Below are 27,924 nucleotides of genomic sequence, written 5' to 3'. Positions count from 1 at the left end.
ATGCAATATTTTCTTAACGCTTGTGTTAATAGTTTCAATGGAAATACTGGAAGATGGGAATCCAGTCTTTGAATGTACACCTAGATAATATAACACTATCCGTCCTTTATACATTACGAACTAATATGAAATGCACCCAGAAAGCTTGAGATTGAGATTATTATTGATCAAACACAAACATTACGAAAAGGAAGCGAGGTACACACCGATCCGCAAAGCTGGTTTGGAATTTCTTCTGTCCCACAGTAAAAGTCTCCTGTCCTGAAAAAGGAAAGTCAATTGAGAAAGAGGGATAGCTTTACTTAAAGCATTTGCTAAGTTATCAATTATTTCGCCAGTCAATGCTGACCAACTGAAGGATCAAGATCTACCCCTCTAATGATGCTGTATAGGGTGTGCATTAGATATGTAAACTAATATTAACACAATTCTATATAGCATTTATTGTACCAACCATAGCTTCAAGCACTAAGAAACAATGAACTTTTAACAAACGTTATTGATATCTTGATGAGCCATGTACTTTCTGCTGTGAGTTTATTATGTGTATTATGGTAACTAATCACACCAGTGAGGATGTGGTAAAAGCAAAGGGGATAAGTTATGTATTCATGTTTATTTCGTGGCAGTTTGTAGCTTGGGACCACGGAGATCATATCTTTGCTAACCGCTGGGATAATACTCAATAATGCCTAATTGTATGTTTGCTAATTATTAATAAAAGATCGAAATAGGGAATTCAACTCTTTGGAGCAGTGGACTTGTCACACAGTGTAGCAGCTCCACCTGGGGTCACAAACAGGTAACACAGTTGTTCTGCTAGATTTGGATCAAATGCTGCTACAATAACTTTGTTTTATTATTGAACATATCATATGGATTTCACATCAAATCTCTTTATAGATAATCAAGATCCAGTATGTACACTGAAACCTAATGGTAAATCAGAAAACAGTAAGTTTGTATTATCAATCATATTACAAGAGCATTACAAACACTTCATTATGACTAATAACTCTCAGACATGACACCAGACATCAAAATATTAATGATAATTTCCATCAACAAAAATTATGATTCATTCTCAACTCCTGCCAAAATTTTCATGCTAACAATTCATGCTGAGACAAGACAGCAAATGTTGGAATCTACAGCAGTACACAATCTGCTGGAGGGACGTGGCAGGTTGAGCAGCGAATGTTGAGGGAGAGGGGATGGTCGATCATCCAGGTTTCTGATGTAGGGCTTCAACCCGAAACACCAACAATTCCTTTCCTCCCAGAGATGCTGCACAACCTGCTGATTCCTCCAGCAGATTTTTCATCGACTCAAATGGACAGGTTTTACATAAAGAAGTGAGATTTCAGGAAGCTATAAAAAACTATAATGGTTGTCAAAATGTTTTCTCTTTAAAAGGAATACTTTATTTTAGGAAAAAAAAGCAGCCAATTTAACTCACAGAACATTACAGCATAGCACAGGCCCTTTGGCCCAGAGAGTTGTGCCAATCTTTTAGCTGACCCTTTAAGATTTAACCTACTCAATTTAACCCTCCCCTACTATATAGCCCTCTGCTTTTCTATCATCCAGTACCTAAGAGGTTTTTAAAGACACCCAATATATCTGCTTACAGTGCCTATAAAGAGTATTCACTCCTGCCCCCCCGCCAGAAGTTTTAATGTTTTATTGTTTCACAACGTTGAATCACTGGATTTAACTTGACTTTTTTTTGACACTGATCAACAGAAAAGTTCTTTCGCGTCAAAGTGAAAACAGATCTCTACAAAGTGATCTAAATTAATTACAAATATAACACAAAATAATCGATTGCATTAGTATTCACCCCCTTTAATATGACACACCAAATCATCCCTGGTGCAGCCAGTTGGTTTTAGAAGTCACATAATTAGTTACGTTGGAGATCTGTGTGCAATCAAGGTGCTTCAATTGATTATAGTAAAAATACACCTGCATCTGGAAGTTCTAACTGCTGGTGAGTCAGTATCCTGTCAAAAACTACACCATGAAGACAAAAGAACACTTCAAGAAACTCCACGAAAAGTCAAGAGATGGATACAACATCCCTCGAAGTACAGTTCATACAATCACCAAGAAATGGAAAGAATATGGCACAGCAAAAAATCTGCCTAGAGCAGGCTGTCCTCAAAAACTGAGTGACTGTGCAAGAAGGGGACTAGTGAGGGAAGCCACCAGGAGACCTATGACAACTCTGAAAGAGTTACAAGCTTCAGTGGCTGAGATGGGAGAGACCATACATACAACAACAATTTGCCTGGGTGCTTCACCAGTCGCACCTTTATGAGAGAGTGACAAAGAGAAAGCCACTTGAAAAAGACTCATGAAATCTTAGCTAGAATTTGCCAGAAGGCATGTAGGAGACTCTGAAATCAGCTGGAATAAGGTTCTATGATCTGATGAAACCAAAATTGAGCTTTTTGGTCATCAGACTAGACGCTATGTTTGGCATAATCAAAAACACACCATCCTACCGTGAAGCATGGTGGTGACTACATCATGCTGTGGGGATGCTTCATTGCAGCAGGCCCTGGAAGTCTTGTGAAGGTAGAAGGTAAAATGAATGCAGCAAAATACAGGGAGATCCTGGAGGAAAACCTGATGCAGTCTGCAAGAGAACTGCAACTTAGGAGAAGATTTATTTTCCAGCAAGACAATGACCCCAAGCATAAAGCCAAAGCTACACAGAAATGGCTTAAAAACAACAAAATTAAAAGTCCTGGAGTAGTCGAGTCAGAGTCCAGACTTCAATCCAATTGAGAATTTGTGGCTGGACTTGAAAAGTGACGTTCACTCACGGTCCCCATGCAATCTGAGAGATTTATCCACACAGACTCAAGGCTGTAATTGCTGCCAAAGGTGCGTCTACTAAATACTGAATTGAAGGGGGTGAGTAATTATGCAATCAATTACTTTGTGTTTAATTGTAATAAACTTCAACCAATTTGTAGAAACTTGTTTTCCTTTTGACGCCAAAGAGTCTTTTCTGTTGATCAGTGTCAAAAGAGTCAAATTAAATCTAGTGTGATTCAATGTTGTAAAACAATAAAACACGAAAACCTCCAAGGGGCTGAATACTTTTTCTAGGCACTGTATATCACCACCACTGGCAGGCTGTTCCAGGCATCCACCACATTCTATGTAAAAAAAAACTATCTCCGACAACCCCTTATACTTTCCTCCAATCACCTTAAAATTTGAGGGAAGTACTGGGGGGATGTCAGAGGCAAAAAGTAATTTATTGCCCCCATATACCTATTTTTAAACCCTCGATACACTTGCACTTATATAGAAATGCAGGTGGAAATTTGGAGCAATTATTTAATATCTTAGTTTGACTCTATTTATAAATGTTTCTTAAATGTAAATGGCCATTACTGGGGAGAACCAAATCAAAGCTAAGTTACTGACATCAACCAGGACAGGAGATACTACAGTAAAATTAGTCTCTGCCAAAAAGAGAGGAGATAACAGTGTAGGTATTGCATATCTTCAAAAACCAAAAAATGTCAAAACCAATTTCACTTTACAATATTAGAAAACTTAACATCTTGACCATGTCTGTGTACTTTTATGCATTCAGTTGCTGCCACATGATTGGCTATTTAGATATTTGCATTAATGAGCAACTGTACGTTGAGTGTAATTCTATTCAGTATAGCTAGGAAAAGAAAGATCAAATTCTCTGATTGTTTACACCTATAAGCATAGAGAAGAAGCTCAGAGCACAGAGTTTGTTGTGAATTTAAATAAAATTCTACTTCTGTTGTGTTATGAAAGAAATCTGTATTAATTACGTACCATGCACTGTAAGGGAACATTTCTGCATAAGCACAGATTGATTTTATAGTTAATGAGTAAATACCTGAGCACACGACAGGAAGAGATTCACATTACTAGGGCAAGCAGCCACACACATCACAGAACCCGAATGAGCTGCAATTACAAAACCGCCAAAGAGTTAATTCCAGACCAAAGCAGATCATTGTCAATAATATTAAATATAGTTGCTTTTGCTCACGATCTGATCATGTAAAAACTTTTGCTCAAACTAACATCTCTCTTTTCCTTTATAATTCAGTAATTAGTTTTCACAAACTTACAACTAAGTTTGAATTCCCTCTCCCCACCTTATGAAAGTACTCCATTATAGTCATAGAGCATTACAGCCCTTCAGCCCATCTAGTCCCTGCTGAACTACTATTCTGCCTAGTCGCATCGATCTAGACCTCCCAACCTTCTCATCCAGGTACCGCAGCCCTCCCAACCTTCTCATCCAGGTACTTCTCTTACATATTGAAAATGAACCAGCATCTACCACTTTCCACTGGCAGCTCGTCCAAAACTGTCATCACCATCTGACTGAAGAAATCCCTCCCCATGTTCTCTTAAACACTTCAACTTTCACCCTTAATCTATGACCTCATAGAAAAGGAATGATCCCAGGAATGAAAGGGATAATGTATGAGGAAGGTTTGATGGCTCTAGGCCTGTACTTGCTGACATTTAGGAGAATGAGGGGAGATCCTATTCAAACCTATAGAATATTGAGAGGCCTAGATAGAGTGGATGTGGAGAGGATGTTTCTTGGAGTGGGGGATTCTGGCACTAAAGGACACAGTGTAGAAAGGCATCCCTTGAGAACAGAAATGAAGAGGAATTTCTTTAGTCAGAGAGTGGTGAATCTGGAATTCAGTGCTACAACGGCTGTTGAGGCCAAGCCATCAGGTATATTTAAAGCAGAGGACGGTAAGTCCTTAATTAGTAAGGGCGTCAAAGGTTATGGGGAGAAGGCAGGAGAACTGAGTTGAGAGAGATAATAAATCAGCCATGATGGAATGATTGAACAGACTCGATGGGCTGAAAGTTTGCTCCTACGTCTTAAGGTTTCATAAAAGGACCCAGACCTGTAGTTAAAAAAAAACCATAGCTGTCATTTAGGCAATGAATAATATATTGTGTACAACATGGTAAAGCATCAGTGAGCAATGTCACTTTAGACAATTGGTACAAATGAGAACAATGACTCCAGTCAACAACTGGTTACAAAGCCTTTAGAAGCAATTAACGTACTACATAACGCGTTGTTTATAATCAAGACAAACATTAAAAAATTGCACATCTCTACACCCCAGCATCACTTAACGATGGAAAGCAATTCCACTGTGAGGAAGTTTATGCTCAATGTGTTACTGTTACAGTAAACTGTAAACTTTTTTGCATGGTTTATATTGGCTGATTGAGCCTCCGTACTGTGTGAAGTTAACAGCTTCCAACTCTTCTCTCTCAGGGAAATCACTTTAGTTCACATATACCCCCAATCTCGCTTCAAAGAATAACCACATCCTACCACTCAATGCAGCACTAATCTTTTCAAAATCAGGAATTGAAATAGAAACAGAAATGGTTGAAAACACTCAGGAGGTTACGTTACATTGCGGTAATAAATACAAAGTCAACATTTCAGGGTGAAAGCTCCCAGTTCTAATGACCAATGACAAGGTTTTTTGGGCCTGAAACATCAACTCAGTTTCTTTCTCCACAGATAACACATGACATACTCTTCCATGAATTTCCTGTCTGTATTTCAGATACAGTGGATTCCAGTTCATTGGAATACATCAGGACCAGCATATTTTGGCCCAATTCAGTGGCTGCCCCATTTAAATGAAGTAGCATGGAAATAATTTAAAACATAAAAAAGACAAACTACTGTTTACCTAAGTAACAAGTTATGCATTTAAATGAAATACAGAACAAATTAACTGCTGCAGTACTAAAAATCTGTGTACTGCATTAATTTTTAATAGTTATCAACAGAGAAATTCATCCAGTGTAGGACATGTTACCTTCAATGTAATGGAAATATCCCCTTCCAAATGAACAAGATGTGAATTCTTTTAAGAATTAATTTTAATCTAACTGGAAATCAAAAGCAACAATAAAAATGTTATTGTTTTTAGACCCTGCCTGATTTTTTTTCAAAATTATCCATGTTCTTTTGGCTGACTGTAAATTTAAAAAAATCAGCACAGATAATGGAATGCCTTCATTGACTTCCTGCATCTTGGCAAGGGTGTGATTTTCTTTTAAAAGTCATAATAAAAAACAAAATTGTCAAAAATTCCTGCTTTTTGAATCGGTGTTCATTGGCCCAAATGGAAGATAAGCACATGCAAATGAGGCGAGTTAAAATCAGTTCACTCTAAGCACGGTGTAGTGTCTAATAGCAACACAAGTGCACGTGACTGATGCTAGTTAGAAACTGTTTGGCAACAGCATCCTGTCCCAATTAAGTGGCATACTGCCCCAAATAAACAAAGGGAATTCTGGTTACTTTCTCGATTGTTTTTTGTTCTTTAAGAGTTGTCCCAAATAAGCGACTGTCCCAATTAAATCGAATCTACAGTATTTGATCACATACAAGACCGAAGAAACTGCAGATGTTAGAAGTCTTATGACAATTATGTACAACAATGTTTCTGGCATCTCAAATTAACATTCATAATTGGTAACAAAACAGCTTCTGTCATAGAGATGTCAGCACGCACTGTATTCAAATTAAATGCACGGTTGAGACAAGGCTAGGAACTGCTCGAGAATGACAGACCAGTTCATCTCATACCCATTACTGCTCACCTTGGTAAGATTTCAGCACCGTCTTCTGTTCTAGGTCCCAAACCTTCACGCTAATAAATCAAAGTGCCTGGTTATTACAGGTTAAGCTAAATTTAGGTAATTCAGACTGTTTTCAGCATTTAATCATAGCCTTAGTTCATGGTTACATGGTGGAGATTTCACGACTTGTTTATCATTTATGATCTTTGATATACCGTATTAAACACTCATTTTCTGATTTCTTAATGTACATGTTTTATTATTACAGGGATATGCACAGAGTGGGAGGGGAGTATTGCTGTATTGCTCTATGACTCTGAGAGAGGTGGAGGGGAAAAGAGAGAATGTCAGGGGTGGATGCAATCTTTGATTATGCTGGCTGCTTTACTGAGACATGAATGCACATGTAAGAGCTTGTTCTCTCAGGCCCTGCAAAAGCAGTTACTTTAAATCACACCACGTGCTTGGTTATCATATGTGCAGTCCGACTTCCCTTACGGAATCAAGGATCAACTTTATTAGCCATATACATTTACAAACTTGGGTTGTTTTCCTGGGAGCGGCAGAGGTTGAGGGGAGATCTGACAGAAGTTTATAAGATTATGAGGGGCATAGATAGAGTAGATAGATAGATATACTTTATTAATCCCGAGGGAAATTTGGTTTCATTACAGCTGCACCAACCAAGAATAGAGCGTAAATATAGTAATATAGTAGACAGACAGTATCTTTCTCCCCAGGGTTGAAATGTCTAATACCAGAGGGTGCGCATTTAAAATGAGAGGGAGTAATTCAAAGGAGCAGTGAGGGGCAATTTTTTTTATGCACACAAAGTGATGGATGTCTGGAAAGCACTAGTTAGGGTGGTATAGGCAAAAACATTATGGGCTTTTAAGAGGTGTTTAGATAGACACATGAATGTGAGGAAAATTTAAGGATATGGACTTTGTGAAGGTAGAAGGGATTAGTTTAGCTAGCCATTTGATTACTGATTTAATTAATTTGGCAGCATCGTGGACCAACGGGCCTGTTCTTATGCTCTACGTTCTACAATCTATGCTCTATTTATTAGGAATTTGCTGTCGTGTTTTGGTCAGGGTGCAACATGAAACAAGGAAAACATTCAACAATCGTAAAGAATAATATACAAAGTTTAAAATGGAATGATGTCTGCATCGCTCCTCCAAAAACAAATTCAGATGACTCTTACTGATGAAACATGTCTTAAATAAAAGCTGGAAATAAACAGCAACAACTACTTCCATTTATATAGTGCCTCAAAGTGAGAAATGATTATGGTGCTTTACAGTGGAATTATCAAATAAGGGAGAAAATGCTTAGACACAGGGAGAAATTAATGCAGGTGATGAAAAACTTGAATAAAGAAGGAAGCTCTATAGAGCAAATTATATCGGAGGAAAGTTATAGGACTAGCAGAGTGAGCACTGTGGTTGGCATGGACTCATTTGGCCAAAGTACTTGCTCTATGACTCCAAGAGAAAATGTCAGGGGTGGATGGAATCTTTGATTATGCTGGCTGCTTTATTGAGGCAGAATCTAAATCAGGTTTAATATCACTGGCATATGTTGTGAAATGTGTTGCTTTGTGGAAGCAGTACGTAATAAAAGAACTATAAATTACAATAAAGAATTATATAAATTAACCAAGTAGTGCAAAAAGAAAGCAAAACAAGTAAAAAATAAGTGAGGTAGCGTACATGGGTTCATAAGTCCATTCAAAAATCTGACGGCAGAGGGAAGCTGTTCCTGAAATACTGCGTGTGGGTCTTCAGGCTCCTGTCCCCACCTCCCCAATGGTAATAATGAGAAAAGGGCTTGTCCTGGATGATGAAGGTCCTTAGTGAGAAATATAGACAAGAGTACATGGAGGGGAAAGGAGGCTGGTTTCTGCGATGTGCTGAACTGTATCCAAAATCTCTGCCTTTTGGAATATACCTTCCAAGATGACTCTAATTCAATCAAACTGGGGCAGTACAACAGAGGAACAGTAGAACAGCTAGGAAGTAGAACAGAGAGCTCAGAGCCTGAAATGAAATGATTAAATATGGAGAAAAGTAAGAGATCAGACTGCAGAAACATAGACATTCTCAGGTTGTAGAGTCAAGAAAGACCTCAGGATGAGTGAATATTGCGCCCACGGGCATTCATTATTCACCAAGTGTGGCAATGACGGGTGACTAAGTCATCAGGAAACAGACCGAGGAAAGCAAGGCCGGATGATTCAAGGAGGGTGATATTACAAACCTGCAATCGAGACTGCTGCTGACCGCTTGTGTTTCACCTGCGAGCACACTCACTTTCGTAACGACATCATCGTGTTCGTATTTACAGAACTTGCTCACCATCTGTCCTTCACTTTCTGCCACCTCCCACAGCTCCACAGCACCTGCAGAGCAAGTAAAACCATTCGCAAAGAGTTAAATTAACATGAGGGCTGGATTAATGTTATGTCTGAAGTAAACCCTGTGACAACTTAAAGTGGCCTCCTTTGTGAAATTGAACAATGTCCAGTCAGTATGAAATGAAATCACTTCAGCTTGCTATTGCCCTGGTCTGACTGAATTGTGATCATTATGGACCATATGTTCCAAACTGCAGAGTTGTCGACACAGCTCAGCACATCATGAAAATCAGCCTCGCTCTACAGACCCCGTCTTTGATTCTCACTGCCTCAGTAAAGTAGCCAGTATATTTAAAGACCCCATCCACCCTGCCCATTCTCTCTTCTCCCCTCTATGTCTATATTTCTTACTGCCAGCATATTCAGACTTCATCCACCCCCATCTGGCAGATGATACAAAAGCCTGAAAGCACAACCCGCCAGGCTCAAGGACAGTTTCTATCGGGCTATTATACGACCCTTGAGGGGACCCCTTGAATGATAAAATGAATTCTTAACTCACCATCTACCTTGTTATGATCTTGCACTTTGTTTCTTTGCACTGAACTTTCCCTGTGCTGTTACATTTTATTCTACATTTTCATATTGTTTTACCTTGTTCTACCTCACAACTGTGTAATGACTTGATCTTTACAAAATAGTATGGAAGACAAGCTTTCCATTGTGAGATAATGCACTTTGGCAAGTTAAACCAGCATGGGCCTTACCAAGGAAATAATAGGGCCCTGAGAAGTGTTGGTGCAGAGAGATGTAGAGGTACAGTTACGTAGCTCCCTGAAAGAACCCACTGTTTGGATGATTTAAGCGCCGGGCTAGACTGATAAGGTCTGGAGGTGAGGGACAAGCTGGTTCAGCTCCCTGCTCTGTAACATTTACTCGGCTCTGCTCTGAGGCGGTGGCTTCGTGTCTGTGGACAGACTCTCTTTCACGAACCTCAGTTCTGAAGGCTATTTGCTTGTTTTGGTTGTTTGCATGAGTTGTGTCTTTTTCCCTCTGCACATTAGGCGTTTGATAGTCCTCTATATTAATGGGTTCTTTGTTTTGTGGCAGCCTGTAAGGAGACAAACCTCAAGGTTTTATAATGGATACACACAAAGAAATGCACTTTGAACTTTGAATGTAGAGACAGGGGTAGATAGGGTTGTGAAGGCAGCATTTGGTATGCTGGCTTTCATCAGTCAGGGATTTTGAGTATTCTGTTGGGATGTCAAGTTATATTGGTGAGACTGCACTTGGAATAGAGTGTGCGGTTTTGATTGCCAAGGTACAGGAAGGATGTCATTAACCTGGAAAGGGAGTAGAAAAGATTCATGAGGATGTTACTGGAACTGGAGGGCTTGAGTTGTGAGGGGAAACTGGATAGGATGGACTGTTTCTGCTTGACTGAAGGCTACTGAGGGGTGACCTTACACAGGTTTATAAAATCATGAGGGGCATTGAATGCCACTGAGTTTTCCCATGGTGGAAGAGTCTAAAAGCAGAGGGCACAGGTTTAAGATGACAGAGGAATGATTTAAAAGGGATGTGAGGGATAAATTTCTGCATACAGAGGATGGTGGGTATACGGAATGTGCTGCCGGGTGAAGCGATAGGAGGTGGGTGTGACATTTTGATGGGTGCATGGAGGAGAAAGGTTTAGAGCAGGGATTCCCAACCTGGGGTCCGCAGACCCCGTGGTTAATGGTAGGAGTCCATGGCACAGAAGAAGTTGGGAACCCCTGGTTTAGAGGGATAAGATCTAAATGCTGGGAAAAAGGAGTACTGCAGACAACCATCCACAGATGAGTCAGGCTTCTGTTCTCCATAAATATGACTCCATTATTTACATTTTTACAAGATTTCTATAGCTTCCATAAACTGCCAACTTACACTAAAGTGTCCAAAACTACAAGACCATAAAATACAGGAGCAGTTCTAGGGCATCTGGCCTATCGAGGCTGCTTCACCATTCCATCATGGCTGATTCATTATCCCTCTCAATCCCTTTCTCCTACCATCTCTCCTACCCTCTCTCTGTTAAATTTTGATGCCCTTAAATACAGAGCCTATAAAAAGTATTCACCACCCCCCCCCCCGGAAGTTTTCATGTTTTATTGTTTTACAATACTGAATCACAGTATCACAGTGGATTTAATTTGGCTTTTTTGAAACTGATCAACAGAAAAAGACAATTTCCTGTCAAGGTGAACAGAGATCTCAACAAAGTGCTCTAAATTAATTAGAAATATAAAACACAAAAGAATTGATTCCATAAATATTCACCCCCCTCCACAAGTCAGTATTTAATAGATGCACCTTTGGCAGCAATTACAGCCTTGAGTCTGTGTGGATAGGTCTCTATCAACTTTGCACATCTGGGCACTGCAATATTTCCCTATTCTTCTTTATAAAACTGCTGAAGCTCTGTCAGATTGCAAGTGAACAGCCCTTTTCTCCCCAGCCACAAATTCTCAATTGGATTGAGGTCTGGATTCTGACTTGGCCACTCCAGGACATTAACTTTGCTGTTTTAAAACCATTCCTGTGTAACTTGGCTTTATGCTTAGGGTCATTGTCTTGCTGGAAAACAAATCTTCTCCCAAGTTGCAGTCCTCTTGCAGACTGCATCAGGTTTTCCTCCAGGATTTCCCTGTATTTTGCTGCATTCATTTTACCCTCTACCTTCACAGTGAAGCATCCCCACAGCATGATGCAGCCACCACCATGCTTCACAGTAGGGATGCCGTGTCTTTGATGATGTGCGGTGTTTGGCTTATGCCAAAAAGCTCAATTTTGGTTTCATCAGACCAGGGAACCTTCTTCCAGCTGATTTCAGAGTCTTCCACATGCCTTCTGGCAAACTCTAGCTAAGATTTCATGTGTTTTTTTTCAACAGTGGCTTTCTTTTGCAACTCCCCCATAAAGCTGCAACTGATGAAACACCCAGGCAACAGTTGTATGTGCAGTCTCTCCCATCTCAGCCACTAGTCTGTCACTCCTCCAGAGTTGTCATAGGTTTCTTAGTGGCCTCTCTCACTAGTCCCATTCTTGCACAGTCACTCAGTTTTTGAGGATGGCCTGTTGTAGACAGATTTACAGCTGCGCCATATTCTTTCCATTTCTTGATGACTGACCTAACTGTACCCCAAGGGATATTCAGTGACTTGGAAGTTTTCTTGTATCCATCTCCTGACTTGTGCTTTTCAATTAGCTTTTTGTGGAGTTCCTTGGAGTGTTCTTTAGTCCTCATGGTCCAGTGTTTGCCAGGATACTGACTCACCAGCAACTGGACCTTCCAGATACAGGTGTATCTTTTACTACCATCAATTGAAACACCTTGAATGCACACAGGTCTCCAAAAACGGATCTGCATGTAACTAATTACATGTTGTTTTGACCCCAGCATCTGCAGAGTATTTTGTGGTAACTAATTACGTGATTTCTAAAACCAATTGGCTGCACCAAGGATGATTTGGTGTGTCATATTAAAGGGGGCAAATACTAATGCAATCAATTATTTTGTGTTTTATATTTGTAATTAATTTAGATCACTTTGTAGAGATCTGTTTTCACTTTGACACGAACGAATTTTCTGTCCATCAGTGTCAAAAAAAGCCAAATTAAATCCACTGTGATTCAAGGTTGCAAAACAATAGAAAACGATAGAACATCTGGGGGGGGGGGGGGGAGGATGAATACTTTTTATAGGCACTGTTGTCGTACTCTTCACTTTAGAAGTACAGTTCCTTAAATGATGTAATATACATCGTTTACACCATTGCCAAGGAAAATAAGTTATTTATATGTTTAACAGATGTCTATTTCAGTATTCTTTTGTGATTCAATTGAAGCTTGAAAGGCAACAAATACCACAGCAAAGATCAGAAAAATAGGGTTACTCTGAAAAGCAGCAGACAAAAATTTTCCACTGAAATCCAAACAATCCCATTATTTCTAACACTGAGTGAAATATTAACACCGATCCTTACCTAAATCAGATGCAACCAGAATTTCTCTGCCAGTAACCCAACATGCATCCACCACGCCAGCTGGGCTTTGCATGCCCACCGCGCAGAACTTCTCATTCGGAGCTTTAAATGGGTCCTTGAACACCCAGACAGACCCTAACCAACTGCGCCCAGATAACGTCGAGGCTCCAAGTAACAGAGCTCCATCTGTAACCACAAGCAGACAAAGCAACTGAATTATATTTTGGAATTAAGACAGATGAGTCAATCACTATGCAACAAAAAGCCAGTGAGGAGATATCACCTAAAAAAAGAGAATAAGATTTAGTGCACAATGTTTTAACACGAGAAGTGTCTCAACCCAAAACATTGACTGTTTTGTCTTCATAAATGCTGCCTGATTGCTGAGTTCCTCCAGCATTTTTGTGTGTTGCTCAAGATTTCCAGCATCTGGAGAATCCTTTGTGATAGAACTGACACCATCACATCAAGGAGGAGAGATAGGACAAAAGCACAAGGAAGCTCAGTGTATGCTGGCTTATATGACAACAAACTAACCCACGGTCTGGTGGAAAAAGGTGTTGGGGATTGGACAGGGTTCAAAGGAGGTTCACAAAAATGATTCCAGGATTGAAAGCCTTATCATATGAGGAGTGTTTGATGGCTCTGAATCTCTACCCACTTGAATTCAGAAGAATGAGTGGGGGAATCCCACTGAAACCTATTGCATGTGGAAAGGCCTCAATACAGTGGATGTGGAGAAGGTGTTTCCTATAGTGGGGAAGACACAGCCTCAGAATAGAGGGACCTCCATTTAGAATGCAGATGAGGAGGAATTTCTTTAGCCAGAGAGTGGTGAATCTGTGCAACTCCTTGCCACAGACAGCTGTGGAGGCCAATTCATTGGGTATATTTAAGGTAGAGGTTGACAGATTCTTGATTAGTCAGGGCATGAAGGGATACAGGGAGAAGGCAGAAGATTGAGGCTGAGCGGGAAATGGATCATCCATGACGAAATGGCGGAGTAGACTCCATGGGCCAAATGGCCAATTTCTGCTCCCATATCCTATGCTGCAATGGTCACAGCAATAGATTTAAATGGGAAAAGATGGGCAGAGGCTCATGTACAGCATAAACAAGACAACGACCTGGCATGCCCACAGCTCATCAGAGATTGTCTGCCTGGCATCAGTGGTTGCATAACCAGGATGTGATATGCACCAGCTGCCCCCCTGGCTTTACGTGACCCTGATCGGGGGGACTAAGCAGGTGCTACACCTTGCCCAAGGATGACCCACAGGCTAGGAAGGAAGGAACATTTTACACCTTTTGTAGAGACGCATCTCCACCCTTTGGTGTCAAAATGGCTGTTGTGACATGTCTAGTGTGGTAGTGTAGTGGGTAGTGCTTATCGCTCTCACTTTTAGCTTCTACCGCTGGCGAGCGGTCTCGCAAAAAGGAGAGCCGAATGTTTAAGTCTCTTGCTGCCAGTACATAGACTCTCCAACTTCAAGCCTTGTGTAGTGCCTCCTTGCAGGCGACACACGGAAACTGAACTCCTTTTGGATTCAGGTTGAACTACCGAGGACAGGGTGGAGGTCCGGCACCTGCACAGGCCCACCGGCGTGTGGACACACCCTGGCGCTCATGAACCAGATCCCCAGCTATGGGTAAGTAGCTCCACTGCCTTGTGGGCAGCCTCGGGACAGACAAAGGCTACGGGAGTAAACCCATACTGCAAATCCGGAGTGGAGCCCCAAAGGTGGCTGGATGTCATTGAACATCCTTCCGGCAGCTCCAGCAGCCAAATGTATTGCTTCATAAGCTTTCTTTTGGACGACACTGGTGAGGCCGAGAGGGGGATCTTGACATCTGGACATCCCAAGACCTCCATACTTTCCGCCCAGGCTCGTGATGTTGATATTCATCACCCATTGTCCTTTGAGACAGCCGGATGCCAACCACACCTGCACCCTGTCATCTGGCTTTTATGTACATTGATAAATAAATCAGATTCTAAACACTGCTGTGAGCTTGTCAGACTGAACAGCCTGCCCCTGTGTTGTAATCATCCACATAAAAGCAATCAGTGATGGACAACAAATGCTGGTGATGCTGAATCTCATTAATTGAATACAACTTTTGAAACCTATATACAGTGTATTCCCGTTAATGAAACCATCGGTCAACTGGGGCAGCCACTTACTTGGGACAACTCTTCAAGAACAAAAACTAATCGAGATAACAGCCGATGACTACCTGTGCTTATTTGGGACACTATGCCGCCTAATAGGGACAGAATGATTCTGGGAACGTAAGGGTTAACCTATGAGGAGCCTCTGATGGTTGAGTACTGGAGTTTAAAACAATGAGGTAAAACCCATTGAATATTGAAAGGCTTGGATAGAGTGGATGTGGAGAGGATGTTTCCTGTTGTGTGTGTGTGTGTGTGTGTGTGTGTGTGTGTGTGTGTGTGGGGGGGGGGGGTGTGGGGGGGGGTGTGTGTGGGGGGGTGTGTGTGGGGGGGGGTGTGGGGGGGGGTGTGGGGGGGGTGTGTGGGGGGGGGTGTGTGGGGGGGGGTGTGGGGGGGGTGTGTGTGGGGGGGGTGTGTGTGGGGGGGGTGTGTGTGGGGGGGGTGTGGGGGGGGTGTGGGGGGGGTGTGGGGGGGGGTGTGGGGGGGGTGTGGGGGGGGGTGTGGGGGGGGGTGTGGGGGGGAGTCTAGGGCCAGAGGGCACAGCCTCAGAATAGAGGGACATCTTTTTAGAACAGAATTTCCTTAGGGTGATGATTCTGTGGAATTCATTGCCACAGACGGTTGTGGAAGCCAATTCGTTGGGTATATTTAAAACGAATGTTCCTGATTAGTCCGGGCATCAAAGCTTAGGGGAGAAGGCAGGAGAATGGGGTTGAGAGGGATAATAAATCAGCCATGATGGAATAAACTCGATGGTCCGAATGGCCTCATTCTTCTAGGTCTTATGGACATTGTCGAACAGTTTCTAACAAGTGTTAGCCGCATGTACTGTATGGCCGTTAGACAATACACGGTGCTTACAGCGAACTGTTTTTATAACAGAGCGAGTTGCGTGTGCTTATGTTCCACAAGAAACAGTGATTTTTGTCTCTGATTGCTGTCGAGCAACAAGCATCGAGACTATTCAGAACTGCGGCTTCAACCATTCAGGCTTGGAAAAGCCAGAAAGGTTCGGGGTGAAAATGAAACGATTTCACCACTTCAAGCACCCCCCCCCCCCCCAACCTCTCGGCCCCGGTCCACTCACCAGCCCGGTATTGCACGGTTTCCAGTTCCCGCTCCATGCGGCCCGCTGCACCGCACCGGTTCTCCATTCCCCGCCGCCGCCACTACTCTCGCCTGACTCCGGCCGCTCTCGCGAGAAGCCCCACGGGCTCCCGGCCGGCCGCGCACCTAGCCCCAGTCCGCCCCGCAAGCTCCCGGCCTGCCCCGCTCCCAGCAGTCTGCCCCGCAAGCTCCCGGCCTGTCCCAGTCCAAGCACCAGTCCGCCCCGCAGGCTCCCGGCCTGCCCCGCTCCCAGCACCAGTCCGCCCCGCAAGCTCCCGGCCTGCCCCGCGCCCAGTCCCGGTCCCAGTCCGAGTCCGCCATTTTGCGCTGCCCGTCAGAGACCGGGGAAGAAGCGGCGGCTTCAGCTCACCCGCCACCCCTCAGCTCACCCCCACCCACCCGCCGGAGCTCCGCCTCGCTCACCGGAGCCGCAACATGCTGGCCCGCGCCGCGCTCGCCTCTGGTAAGGCTCAGTCCGGCCTAGTAGGACGGGTGTCGGTCACTGAAGGGCACGGGCCGGTGGGCAGACCGGAGATGGAGGATGTTGGAGAAAGAGAGATGAGTGCAGGGCCTGGGTGGGTGTGGAATGGGGTGGTAATGGGCCTTGAGAATTGGGGTGCCGGGATAGGGAGAATCGGGGGCCGAGGGAAAAACGCCGGGGACCGGATCCGCTCCGCCAGTGGAGGGATTAGGTGGTAAGGTGATCGGATGAGGAGAGCTGGGTATGGATGCAGGACCCTAGACTGCGGGTCGGAGAGAACTGGGTGGCTCTAAGGGTGGAACAGAGGGGCCTAGCGGTAGAAATGCATGCAACACACATCAAAGTTGCTGGTGAACGCAGCAGGCCAGGCAGCATCTCTAGGAAGAGGTACAGTGGACGTTTTAGGCTGAGACCCTTCCCTGAAACGTCGACTGTACCTCTTCCTAGAGATGCTGCCTGGCCTGCTGCGTTCACCAGCAACTTTGATGTGTGTTGCTTGAATTTCCAGCATCTGCAGAATTCCTGTTGTTTGAGTAGAAATGCATCATTTGTTTTGCTAGGCCCCACTGTTCCATTATACTCCCAAGTGCCCTAACATTCATTGTACAACTTTTACGTAGGTATAACATTTAAAATGCAACACCTTATGCTCATCTGTATTGAAATCCATTTTCCACTCCCTGGACCACTTCCTCAACCGATGAACGATAACCTTCAAAAGTTCCAACACCAGTCCTGCAGGGCACCACGAGTCACTGGCCTTCAATCTGAGAAACAACCTTCACCTTCTGCTTCCTACATTACTCTCTCTGTAACCTAATTTTTCCAGCACTTTCTTTTCAAAGTAAAATTATTATCAAAGTATGCATGTCACTGTATACTGCTGAGATTCATTTACTTTCAGACATTTCCAGGAAAATCAATACAATATTACTTGTGAGAAACTACAGATAACAAAGGATAGCAGGATATAATAGAGTAACAGGTGTATACCACAAGAAATACAGGACAGCTATTTAAACAAAAAAACTCACTCATTTCCATTCTGGTTATTAGCTGTAACATCACACCAGATAACAATATCCACAACACTACTGTTCAAATAGTAGAAAATCCAACTCTAGTAAATGTCTATAAACCTCCAAATAAGGAATGGCCAAATCCACTGTTACAAAATTCAAACACCCAGCAATATTCCTCGGAGACTTCAACAGCCATCATACAGATTGGGGATGCTCAGAAAACAACACAGGCAGAGAAGCGATCAGTCACTGGGCATCTAATAATGACCTTCAACTACCGTATGATCCTAAAGATAAAGGGACATTCTTCTCAGCTAGATGGGTACAAATTTACACACTAGACCCCTGTTTTGTAACAACATTCAACTTGAACCCCTACCAGTTACTCCTTGGTGGTTTTCCTCTTCATAGTCAGCACAGATCCGTGCTAATAATGGCTGGATCCTGAACACCCACTCGTCTCTCCATCCCAAAATGCAGACAAAGTTTCAGAAAAGCAAACTAGGATCATTTCACCTTGCAAGTCGACAATATGTGCGGAAAAATACGGCCCACCACCGATTTCATAGGCTCGAAAGAGGCAATACCAACATTCTTTGTTGGTCTAAAGAAAAAGAAAACCTATTTCAAGAGTTTAAACAACAGGCGACAGCTAATGATCTCAAATCGATCCACAGTGCCAGGGGAAATAGATGGATGGGTACAGTTGAAAACATGAACTTCACTCACTCCAGCAAACCTACATGAACCCTCGTCAAAAAAGCTAGACCCCAATATGCCAAAATCATTACGATACCTAAACCAGGAAAGCCTGCAGATGATCCAGCAAGTTACTGCCTAATTTCTCTCCTCTGCTGTACCTAAGAACTTCTTCAGTGTATTACTTTATCCAGATTATTACCTCTGATAATACTGATCGAACAAGCTGGCTTCAGACAACACCACAATACCAGTGAACAAGTTCTTGTCCTCACATCGTACATCGAGTCAGGCTTTGAACTCAAAAAGAAAACAGGAGCAATTTAAATCGACTTATCCACTGCATAGGACGCCGTTTGGAACCAAGGGTTAGTGTTAAAACTGGCCCGAATCATCACATGTAAAGAGATCCTACGTCTCCACAGAATGACAGACATCCGTTCTTTCTTCACCTACCTGGGAAGTGACTCCAGATTCATTACGAAATGCTGCAATGGTGTCCTCCAAGGCTCAGTTCTGGCTCCAACCTTGTTCAATCTGTACCTCAGTGACCTCCCTGAAATCAAATCTGCTAAATTTGCACATGCTGATGACTGGGCCATAGCCTTCCAATCGAACAATGTCAGATCCATTGGAAAAAAAACACCTTATCCAAGGTATCTACTCCCCTATCCAACTGCTTCTGATAGTACACTTTTATGTGTGTTGCTTGAATTTCCAGCATCTGCAGAATTCCTGTTGTTTGCTTCTGATAGTGGTACTTAATTATTACTGTCAACAAAACAGTAACTTCCATATTTCATCTGGACAACCGACGAACCAAACTTAAGCTCAATATCAAACTAAATGACAAAATGTTACTCAAGAATCCACACCCAGATCAAACTCTCTCAAACAAGATCCACCTTCAAAAAGTTGCAAATAAACTAAAATCCAGAATGGCCGTGATCAGGAAGCTATCAAGAACCAAATGGGGTGCTACCAGTCAGTCCTACAAACATCGAGCTGAGCACTGCTTCTCAGTTGCCAAATATTGTGCACCCACCTGGGAGAGAAGTGCTCACACAAACATCATCAGTACACTACTTCTATGAGAATAATCTCAGGAGCCCTAAAATCCACAGCTGTCCAGTGAGCGGAATAGCATCCCCGGGCATCCGTAGAAGAGCAGCTTTAGCAAAATTCTACAAGCGTATCCAAAATATATCCAACATCGTTCTAGTTTGTAAATTCACTGAAAAAGCTCCCCCCAAATTCCCGACTCAAATCATGAAATCTTTTCTACATCTTAAAGAACCCATGATGATTGCACTGAATGGCACCAGTACTGGCGCACCAACACACAACCCCCCCCCCCCCCCAATGGCCGAGGTCCGATGGTCAACTCTGCCTCGCTCCTCCCAGGCTTTAATACAGCTACTAGAAAAGGCTGGACAGTTGCAATTAGACTCAGAATTCGTCATGCCAAGACAGCGCAATCACTACACCGATGGGAGCATCCGACAAACCCCAACTTGCCCCTGTGGTGCCCCAACCCAGGACAAACTCCACCTGGTCCAAACGTGCCCTCGCACCAAGATTCGAGACGGCTTTGCCGTGGTCCATCGATGTGGCCACGAGCTGGAGGAGTGGCTTGCCAAAAACCAATTAGAAGTGTGAAGAGAAAAACACCTGTATGAAACAAAACAACAAAGATTGTCAAGTAACCAATGTGCAAAAAAAAAGACTAATTGTGCAATTCCTAGTGTAATGACATCCTTTCTATAACCGCATGATCAGAACTGCGCACGATACTCTGTGTGGTCTCTCTAACATCTTGCACAGCTTTAACATGATGTCTCAATTCTTGTAGTCAAAGGCCTGACTGATAAATGCAAGTGTGGCAAATCTGTCCTTCGCCACCCTATCCATATGTGTGGCCATTTTCAGGGAAGCACGTACTTAGTACCACTAGATCTCTGGACTACAACCCTGCCCTCGTTTAAACTCCATTTGCCATTCCTTAGCTGACTTCCCCAGTTGATGTAGCTTAAGTGAAGGATGGACAATAATATGCATGTTTTTAGGCATTGCTTGCACACTGGTTTGGTAACAGAAATTGGGAGGCGGGCGGGGGGGGGGGGTGGGTGATGTTTTCTCTGGAGTAGAGGTGACGGAGGTTAGATTCCTGTTTGTCCTGTAAATTAGTTTGACTCAGCGAGGAACTTTTCAGTGAGAAGTTGTGAAGAGTTTTGATGAGGAAGGAGGCAAGGTGCTCTTTAGTCTGATTCCAAAAGAATTTTTACATTCCCTTTACCCCAAAGCTGAATCAGAATCAGATCTAATATCACTGACGTATATAATGAAATTTTTTTTGCAGCAGCAATAGATTGTAATGCATAATAATAAACACTATACATTATAATGAGAAGTAGATGTAAAAATAACCTAAATAAGTAGTGCAGATAGGGGGAAAAGAATACTGGGGAAGTGTTCGTGGCTTCATTGTCTGATGACAGAGGGGAAGAAGCTGTTCCTGAAACATTCAGTGTGTGTCTTCAAGCTCCTGTACCACCTCCTTGATGGTAGCAATGAGAAAAGGGTATGTCTAGAATGATGGAGGTCCTTAATAACTGGAGTTACAGGTCTGCACAAAATAGATTTGCAACTGCCACTGATGTCATTAAACTCTGCAGTTTCGATTGATGCCAGCTGACATTGAGAATGAATCTATCATGAGCTCATTGGTTAAGGCTACTGATATTGTTAAATGGGAGAGATTGTTCTGGAAAGCAACTTCTCTTTACAGTGAAAACCCAAATATATTTTCAAGTCAAAAGCAGCTAGTTGGTCTCCATTTGAAAGATGGGACCAGGTGGACTATAGGCATGTGTCTCCTGCCCTTCCTGAGCATTAAACATTACAGATGTAGAACCTAGTTACTGGGGGAAATTGTTCTGATATATACAAGCGTGTATAGTGGCACTCTCACATATAGAGGATGGTGTTGTATCTTGTTACTGTATGTTAATTGTGCATGAAGCAACTTCAGGGAGTGTTGAATTGACGTCCAATAGCTGAGAGCTTGAATAAAGTTTTTGGTGTACTTGTCATTCGCATACACAGACAGTTGTGGAATCGGTACATGAAAGTCCTTTAATTTCCAGAGCCGAGGAGTACAGGAAGCAGCCAACGGCTGCCTTTTTTCAGGTTACTTCCTTTTGCTAATAGGATGCTCACCACATTGAAGCACTAAAGGTATTAGAAGTATTTGCATTACAACTAATAACTTATTCTCAAGTGATTATGTATAATTGTGTTTCAGGGTCCTTATTGAAGACATCTGCCCCTATTGGTGCAAGGTTAGTTACGTCTCTATCTTGGCCCCTGAGCTGAGTTTATATAAACGCATTACATTCCTGTAATTGTATTTTCTTTTTCATTATTTTCACACTTCTGCCATCAATTTGTATTAAATCAATACTAATCTGCTGTGAGAAATTCAAATAGTGATTTTTTAAAAAAATTTCTTGAAGGAGGAATGTTTTAAGTATATTGCTACCATTCTATCTGGGAATCATCAAAAATGAAAGATATAAACGCATCTAAAGTTGTGGCAATTTGCCAACATCACTGAAAAATCTGAGCTCAATTTATTCTTCTTCCAGTTTGGTGCCAGTTTCCAGGAATTTCCATGCTAGCTGTCCGTCTCAGGCACCAGTGCCTCCCCTTCCTGAGGAAGGAGGCAAGGTGCGCTTTGGTCTGATTCCAGAGGAATTCTTCCATTTCCTTTACCCCAAAACTGGAGTTACAGGTCAGTACAAAATAATTTTGCAGTTTCCACTAATGTCTATTTTTCTGCTTTTAAATTTGCTGTATTCATTTGTTAATGATGTCTAAACATACTCAAAATTAAAGCGATTAGTTTAAACTGCTTGACCTAAAAGCATATTATCTGCATGTTATCTATAGAGTCAGCAAAGTTTTCTGATGTGTTAATATATTAAGTACATTTTGATGAGTAACACACACAAAGTGCTGGAGGAACTCAATAGGTCAAGCAACTTATATGGAGAGAAATAAGTCGACATTTCAGGCTGAGACACTTGATCAGGACTGGAAAGGAAGTGGGAAGGAACTCGGCCTGAAATAGTGGCTGTTCATTTCCCTCCACAGATGCTGTCTGACTTGCTGAGTTCTTCCAGCATTTTGTGTGTATTGTTCTGGATTTTTAGCGTCTAAAGATTCAAGATTTAGGGCCCGAGCTCTGATGCAGTTCAACAAAAAAGCCCAATAGGATAAAGAATGCAATAATTGTTTAAAAACACAATAAATACAAATATATTAGATAGCTTATATACATTGATTTATGTCTATGAAGTGACGCTTGGTACAGGATCTGCAGAAACTCTTGTGCTTATATTTTAAAGTTTGCTGCCATCTGCAGGATTGACTGAAAACCATAAGGTGTATTTGATGTGTGTGTTACGCTAAGATATTTAGTATTGTATTAAAATATTTGTTATTAGTACCTACTTTTAAAAGCACTTGAGGCTTGATTTCTGTGTGCACTCCAGCAATTTGTGTAATGTTTCAAGGTTTGACCAGGATTCTATCTTTGGACGCTTAATGTTTCGTATTTGTTTTACTCCTTAGGACCTTACATGCTTGGCACTGGACTGTTGACTTACCTTCTGTCAAAGGAAATTTATGTCATTAACCATGAGACATTTTCTGCCATCTCCATTGGCATTGTTATCCTCTACGGTATTAAGAAGTTTGGGAAGGATGTGGCAAAATTTGCTGACAAGTTGAATGAGGTATTCTGAGATTTAACAAAGGAAGTTAATCCAAAGATGGCAATATTTGCAACATTCTGTGTGACTTTTTTTTTACCATGGAAGCTAACTATGAGTTGCCAATTGTGTGAAAGCCTGGAAAACTGAGAACATTTCAGATTCCGATTTAAAATGAGTCTGTGGCATTTAGCCACTGGTTTAAGTGTACTATGTAGAGAAGTTTTGAGCAAATAAATTATTTCAAATAAATATTCTGATTAAACGTGACTTTTTGATGGAAAATCATTGATGTATCTGAGTGATTCAGCTGCAAATTCGTTATTTTCAATTTTGTTTTGCAATCATAGGAAAAAGTTCAAAAGGCACAAGAGGTGAAAGACCTTGCCGTTGCCAGTCTGACAGAAGCCATTGAACAGGAGAATAAGGAGCAGTGGAGAATAGAAGGGCGGCACCACCTCTTCGATGCTAAGCGGGTAAAATATATATATATATAAAAAAATAGTTATCTTAGTAGCTCTTTCTCTGGAGGTCCACGGCCTCCTCTATTGCCATGGTGAGGCCATTCCCAGGTTGGAGGAGCAGTGCCTCGTATTCTGTCTGAGTACGTCCAACCTGATGGCATAAACATGAATTTGTCCCAAATTCTGGTAATTGTTCCCCCACCCTGTTCTTCAATTCCCCATCTTGTCCCGTTCCCCCCCACCACCTCTACTCTTCTCCTCACTTGTCTATCACCTTCCCTTGTTGTCCCGCTTCCTTCCCTTTCTCCCACATTCCACTCCTTTCTGTCAGATTCCTTCTTCCTCAGCCTTTTACTTTTTCCACCTATCGCCTCCCAACTTCTCAATTCATCCCCCCCCCCCCCCCACTCACTCCTCTACACCTATCACCTTCCCAACCTTATTATTCTGGCATCTTGCCCCTTTCTTTCCAGTCCTGAAGAAGGGTCTCGGTCTGAAGTGTCTGCTGCTTTTTCACTTCCATAGATGCTGCCCGACCTGCTGAGTTCCTCCAGTATTTTGTATGTGTAATTTTTTAATTGTTTTTCTGCTGTAATTTATGAGCGATAATTTAGAACGTGGAATAGTATAGCTCAGGAACAGGCCCTTCAGCCCACAATGTCTGTGCTGACTATGATGCCAAATTTAACTGATTCCATCTGCCTACACATAATCCTTATCCATACATTCCTTGCCTGTTCAGACATCTGTCTATCACCATGGTAGGTTCTGACACTACACCTAGGAGTGCGTTCCAGGAATCTACCACTGTATATTTAAAAAAACTTGCCTCACACATGTTTCTCCCCCTCATCTTAAAGTTTTGCCCTCGAGTATTTGATACTTCTTCCTTGACCAGAGACGTGGACTATCTATCCCATCTTTGTCTCATAATTTTATAATTTTTTATCAGGTATCCCCTCATCTTATGACACTCCACAGAAAATACACATTGAATTGTCCGTTTTCAGGAATCCAACACCCTTCTGTGTTCTTTTCTTTCTTTCTTTCTCTCTCTCTCTCTCTCTCTCTCTCTCTCTCTCTCTCTCTCACACACACACACACACACACACACACACACACACACACACACACCCCCCCCAGGTTCTCTCCCCTGTTTCATCTTTTCTATCCCTCCCCACCTGCTTCTATCATCTCTCCCTTGTCTAGTTCTGATCATCCACAAGCTGCTGTTTCACCGTTTCTTTATACTAGTTAGTCCTGAGTGCCACAGTAGCGTAACGGTTCGGTGCGTTTTGGAGTTTGGAATTCAATTCTGGCGTTTCCTGTAAGGAGTCTGTACGTCCACCCTTTGGAATCTGGGTTTCCCCCAGGTACTCTGGTTTCTTCCCACCATCCAAAAACATACCGGGTGGGTTAATTGGTCATTGCAACTTGTCCTGTGATTAGGTTAGAGCTAATTCAGGGCTGTCAGGGGTTACTGGGTGGTAGTATGGAATGAGCTGCCAGATGAGGTGGTAAATGTGGGTTCTTTTTTAACATTTAAGAATAAATTGGACAGATACATGGATGGGAGGTGTATGGAGGGATATGGTCCGTGTGCAGGTCAGTGGGACTAGGCAGAAAATGGTTCGGCACAGCCAAGAGGGGACAAAAGGCCTGTTTCTGTGCTGTAGTTTCTATGGTTTCTATGGCATGGCTCGAAGAGAAATTCCTTAGATAAATTAAACTAATCAATGATTACCTAATGACATCATTTGGGTAATGTGCTAGTAATTAGCCAATGAAAAATGAGAAAGGTGATAAACTTTTAGTTTAACTGCTGTACTGCTTTCTGCCAGTAAGTGGGGACTATGCATCGCATATTGTGATAAAAGTACAGATGATTAAAGTACAACTTTAGTTTTACATTAATTCATCTTACAAAAAAAAATTGTGCTTTGTTTTCTGAATTTCCAGCGTCTGTAGAATCTTTTGTGTTTATAACTATAAAATCCTTGCTTTCATCTTAATTTTTCCATTTTCAAATTGTTGTACTTCCCAAATTTTCTCTTGACTCTTTTTCCTTCCTGCACTATATATTTTCTAATATTTTCCAGTTCCGATGACTGGTTCAAGCATGGAACTTTGTCTGCAATACTGACTGATCCACTGAGGTTTCAGTATTTATTGCTGACAATATACAGGCATTTCACTACAGAAACTACCCATGAAAGTGAGATGGTTAGGCTTCAGGGCAAGCTCGAAGTCCTGTAATGATTTAAATGGTCAGAGGGATGGTTACCTGACAGTAGATATATTAAAACATGTAATGATGGCTAGCGAGTCAAGTTACAAATGCAATTAAGCAAAAATGCCCCTGCAAGCTGCTGATTTGCTGCTTTTTTGTTTCCAGAATAATGTTGAAATGATTCTGGAAACTAACTATCGCGAGCGTCTACACATGGTGTACGATGCAGTGAAGAAGCGACTGGATTACCAAATCGGCCTCCAGCAACTGCAGCGACGGCTCGCTCAAGAACACATGGTTAACTGGGTTGAGAAGAGTGTAATCCAGAGCATCACGCCACAGCAGGTGGGTGGTGCTGTGAGGCAAAATGTCACTGTGATTGTTGTACACATCACCAAGAATTCATGTAGAAACCGCAGCAAATCACTAGCTCTGGTGTTGAGTGTAAAGCCGTGTCTTGATGCACCTTCACTGCTATGTTCCATCTCAGCTCGGGACAGCTGTAGGTTTTGGAAACCATGTACAAATTGCCAAATCCACTTGAGCATTAAAAGGGCCAATTATAGAATTCTTTATTTTCTATAGGGATATTACACATTATCTCAATTACCACATACATTGAGTAGTAGTCCATCGTTTCTGATGATGACAGGAAACGTGGGAGAGTTTTTTAAGTGGGAGAGCCGTTGCACTGGGGCAGTTCAACTCTCAACCTCAGAAGTCCAGGTCAAGTGGTTTCAGGAAGTCGACACAACTGGGGTCTTCCTTGGTTGCTGTAGATGACCATGACTATTTCTGTGACTTGTCATCGTCGTTGCTCTCCACAAGGTGTTGCAGAGCCGCCTTCCTGGCCATTGAGTCTCACTGGAATAAGGCACCCACTGCCTCATGCATATTCAGTATGTAAATCACATCAGTGAAAGTACCAGATTTTATTCGCTGTCTATGAGCTGCAGATGACTGGTGGGGAACAAAGCCCTGGTCAACAGCTGTAATCTTGGATCTGGCTGAACTCGGGGACAGGCTAGAGGCCAGTTTCAGAACATCTTTCAAGAGGATGAACACTGGCGAGGCATCAGGCCCAGTGGTCAGGTATTGAAAGCCTGTGCTGACCAAATGGCTGGAATGTTCAAGTGCACAGAACGTGTCTTTAGTCTTCTAATCTTCCTTTAGGAAAGATGTAAATAAGATTGGAAGAGTACAGAGAAAATTTACAAGGGTATTGCTGGGTCCGGAGGACCCGAGTTATAAGATTGAATAGGTGAGGCCTGTATTCCTTAGAACATAGAGGATTGAGAGGAAATTTGATAGTGGTATACAAAATTGAGAGGTATAGATGCAAACAGGTTTTTTCCACTGGGGTTGAGTGGGACTACAGCCAGATGTCATGAGTTGAGGGTAAAAGGTGAAACATGAAGGGAAACTTCATTCGGAGGGTCACAAGAGTGTGGAACAAGCTACCAGTGCAAGTGGTGCATGCAAGCTTGATTTCAACGGTTAAGCAAAGTTTGGATAGGTACATGGATGGTAGGGGTATAGAGGGCTATGATCCAGGTGCAGGTCGATGGGAATAGGCAGTTTAAATGGTCCGGCATGGGCTAGATGGGCTAAAAGGCCTGTTTCTGTGCTGTTCTTCTCTATGACTTTTAGAACACAGTCCTCCTGTATCATAAAAGAATGAAAGTTTTGCTAATCTCTTGCTCTATCTCTTCCTAGGAGAAGGAGAGCATTGCCAAGTGCATCGCTGATCTGAAGGTGCTGTCAAAGACTGCTCAGGCAAATGCCTAACTTTAGTCCAGAATTACTATCCACTTAACTTACTCTCTATGTGTAACTTTGAAAAGGATCGAATATTCCAACAAACTGCACTGACTGAAATGTTCTGAAAACCTGTGAAGAAACATTAAATGCAGTGCTGATAAACCTTCA

General features: G+C 42.4%; 2 protein-coding genes across 2 annotated transcripts in view; one reads left to right on the top strand and one right to left on the bottom strand.

The window, feature by feature from the left end:
* LOC140210118 (methylosome protein WDR77-like) overlaps positions 1–16,470 on the bottom strand; it is a 22,417-nt gene extending 5,947 nt beyond the window's left edge. Inside the window, exons 1-6 of the mRNA XM_072278962.1 lie at positions 16,305–16,470; positions 13,045–13,230; positions 8,920–9,061; positions 6,676–6,725; positions 3,902–3,972; positions 207–261 (exon numbers count right to left, since the gene is read on the bottom strand). Of these exons, the coding sequence (XP_072135063.1) occupies positions 207–261; positions 3,902–3,972; positions 6,676–6,725; positions 8,920–9,061; positions 13,045–13,230; positions 16,305–16,371 (571 nt within the window). The 5' untranslated portion in view covers positions 16,372–16,470. The remainder of the gene's footprint in view (positions 1–206; positions 262–3,901; positions 3,973–6,675; positions 6,726–8,919; positions 9,062–13,044; positions 13,231–16,304) is intronic.
* On the top strand, positions 16,311–27,924 carry atp5pb (ATP synthase peripheral stalk-membrane subunit b). Its single transcript, XM_072278961.1, has 7 exons — positions 16,311–16,787; positions 21,831–21,867; positions 22,174–22,319; positions 23,162–23,325; positions 23,652–23,777; positions 26,161–26,340; positions 27,712–27,924. Exons 1-7 carry the CDS (start codon positions 16,340–16,342, stop codon positions 27,781–27,783), a joined length of 1,173 nt encoding a protein of 390 aa, XP_072135062.1. The 5' UTR covers positions 16,311–16,339; the 3' UTR covers positions 27,784–27,924.

This window comes from Mobula birostris, chromosome 14 (assembly GCF_030028105.1).
Source record: "Mobula birostris isolate sMobBir1 chromosome 14, sMobBir1.hap1, whole genome shotgun sequence".
In the NCBI taxonomy this organism is placed as follows: Eukaryota; Metazoa; Chordata; class Chondrichthyes; order Myliobatiformes; family Myliobatidae; genus Mobula; species Mobula birostris.
The sequence above is the reverse complement of the archived record's forward strand: the minus strand, read 5'-3'. Positions and strand labels throughout refer to the sequence as shown.

Excerpts from the sequence above, each read along its gene's own strand:
- atp5pb (XM_072278961.1), top strand. The coding sequence starts at position 16,340 with ATGCGGCCCGCTGCACCGCACCGGTTCTCCATTCCCCGCCGCCGCCAC. Across the intron at positions 16,788-21,830 it reads CCGCGCCGCGCTCGCCTCTG|GGTCCTTATTGAAGACATCT; the intron begins GTAAGGCTCAGT and ends ATTGTGTTTCAG. Across the intron at positions 23,778-26,160 it reads ACCTCTTCGATGCTAAGCGG|AATAATGTTGAAATGATTCT; the intron begins GTAAAATATATA and ends TTTTGTTTCCAG.